Genomic DNA, 1,872 nt, shown 5'->3' with positions numbered 1-1,872 from the left:
GAGTGCGGATTTCCTGTGCTCTGGTGTTTTGGTGTGTTGCTGGTAGTTGCGATGTTTAATACTTGTTTATGGTACCGACACATTACTATTATTACATACATTCACTTCCTATCATCGATGTCTCCAGTATTTTCATGACTTCGTTTACAGCAGCCAAAAGGACCAAACTTCAGAGGACAAGGAGTGAAGATGTCTCCACTTCGAAACAGTCAAGAAAGATCATGCGACATCCTTCTCTTCATGATATATGCCAGGTAAATAAAAAAGAAGTCATTCTACGTAGTACATTATTATGTTAAACACGTAGCTGGTAACGGTTTTAAAATACGTTCTCCTTTTCAATGCGTAATACTTGCACACACAGCTTGTATATTTTTCCATCATGTAATCTCCGTGACAGAGACAGGGTGATCATAATAATAGTGACTTGTACATTGCGTGACACTAGGTGGCAGAAGTGGAGCGTGAGAAACTGCTAGAGAGTGAACGGCTGCAGCGATCACGTTCTACTGACAGTTCTCACTCAAGCCACGCTGGACCCACTCCGTCTTCTGAGAGAGTGAGTTCGCTGACTTGTTTTGGAATTGTTTGATAGAATAGACTTGTGTAATATATATGTTGATTTCATTGTTGTTGGAATCTGGTGCTTGATGGTAATGCAATTTGTAATTTCGATAGCTATTGATATTACCAAGTCATACTAGTAACCAGAGACTTAGTTCCTAATGGTAATTAGTAAAGCAACACTAATCACATATCCTCATGGCCCACAGAGTGAGGAATCCTCATCAGACTTGGCAGGATTCAAACCTATCACCTCAGTCCCTCAGTCGTCCCTCCGCACCCTCCTCCAGCGCCGTTTCACCAATCGAACTAAAATCCCCATCGCTCTGACGTTCCAGACCCCGCCCCAGGGCGATAATGAATCCACGCACCTTAGGTCTCCGGCACAGATTATTACTAAGCATTCACCGTCTGTGGCTAAGGTACTTCATGCCGCACCTGACACAAGTCAGACACTCCCTCCAGATTCAGTACCCACGGTTCCATCACCAAGAAATATTCCCGTTTTCTCTCAGACATCATCTCCATTCTATCCAGTGAACTCAGGCTCAGCCAGTACCCAAAATGCCTGCCTGACCCAGAACCAGCAGATGAAACCAGTAGTCGTGGTGAAGGGGGGCAGCAGCAGACTCATGAACAGCTCACACAATCAGTCCCGTGTTGTGTCCGTTGGATCCACAGCCACCCAGGGACCACAAGTGATAAAACTCATTACTAGGACTGGTGGATATATGCAACAAGAGCCATCCACTGTTATCACTGTGCTGCCTGCTGGTCAGGCAGTCAGTAAATTTACTCCACAGAAACACACAATACAGACCGGAGGGGGATTCCAACAGATATCCCAGGGTATATACACTAATGGGAAGAAAGTCATATCGAATTCCACAAGTTCTGTGAGGTGTGAGGTTCCGGTTCAGGGGAAGGTTTTCACAGAGCAGAGACAGGTCTCTTCACAACCCTGTACGGTATATACAGTGTCGAGGAACATGGTGACAGAGAAATCCTTTCCAAGGGTGAATTCAGCAGAGGTCCTTCACATGCCAACAATTGTTCAAAAATATCAAGGGCCTTCACTGCAGAGTGGCAGTACGTCAGAAACCAGATTTTCACAAATTTCTCAGTCACAGACAACCACATTTCAGATACAAAACAGTGTTTCAAAGTCAGGAGGAATGTCGACTGTCAGAACAGCTAGCTTCCGGGAAAGTTCCCGCAATTCTCCGCCCATGCCCAGTACCCAGCAGGCCGGCAACCAAGCAAGGTGGGCAAGCATGTTCACGTATATTGTTGTTTATATGATTGTAC

At 45.3% G+C, this 1,872-nt stretch overlaps 1 protein-coding gene across 1 annotated transcript in view; it reads left to right on the top strand.

Annotated features, from left to right (window-relative positions):
* LOC119591242 overlaps window positions 1–1,872 on the top strand; it is a gene marked incomplete in the record, with an annotated part of 13,031 nt that overhangs the window by 7,402 nt on the left and 3,757 nt on the right. The window contains 3 exon segments of the mRNA XM_037939948.1: window positions 151–254; window positions 449–559; window positions 774–1,828. Coding sequence (XP_037795876.1) covers window positions 151–254; window positions 449–559; window positions 774–1,828 — 1,270 coding nt within the window.

This window comes from Penaeus monodon, chromosome 28, assembly GCF_015228065.2.
Source record: "Penaeus monodon isolate SGIC_2016 chromosome 28, NSTDA_Pmon_1, whole genome shotgun sequence".
NCBI lineage: Eukaryota > Metazoa > Arthropoda > Malacostraca > Decapoda > Penaeidae > Penaeus > Penaeus monodon.
The sequence above is the reverse complement of the archived record's forward strand: the minus strand, read 5'-3'. Positions and strand labels throughout refer to the sequence as shown.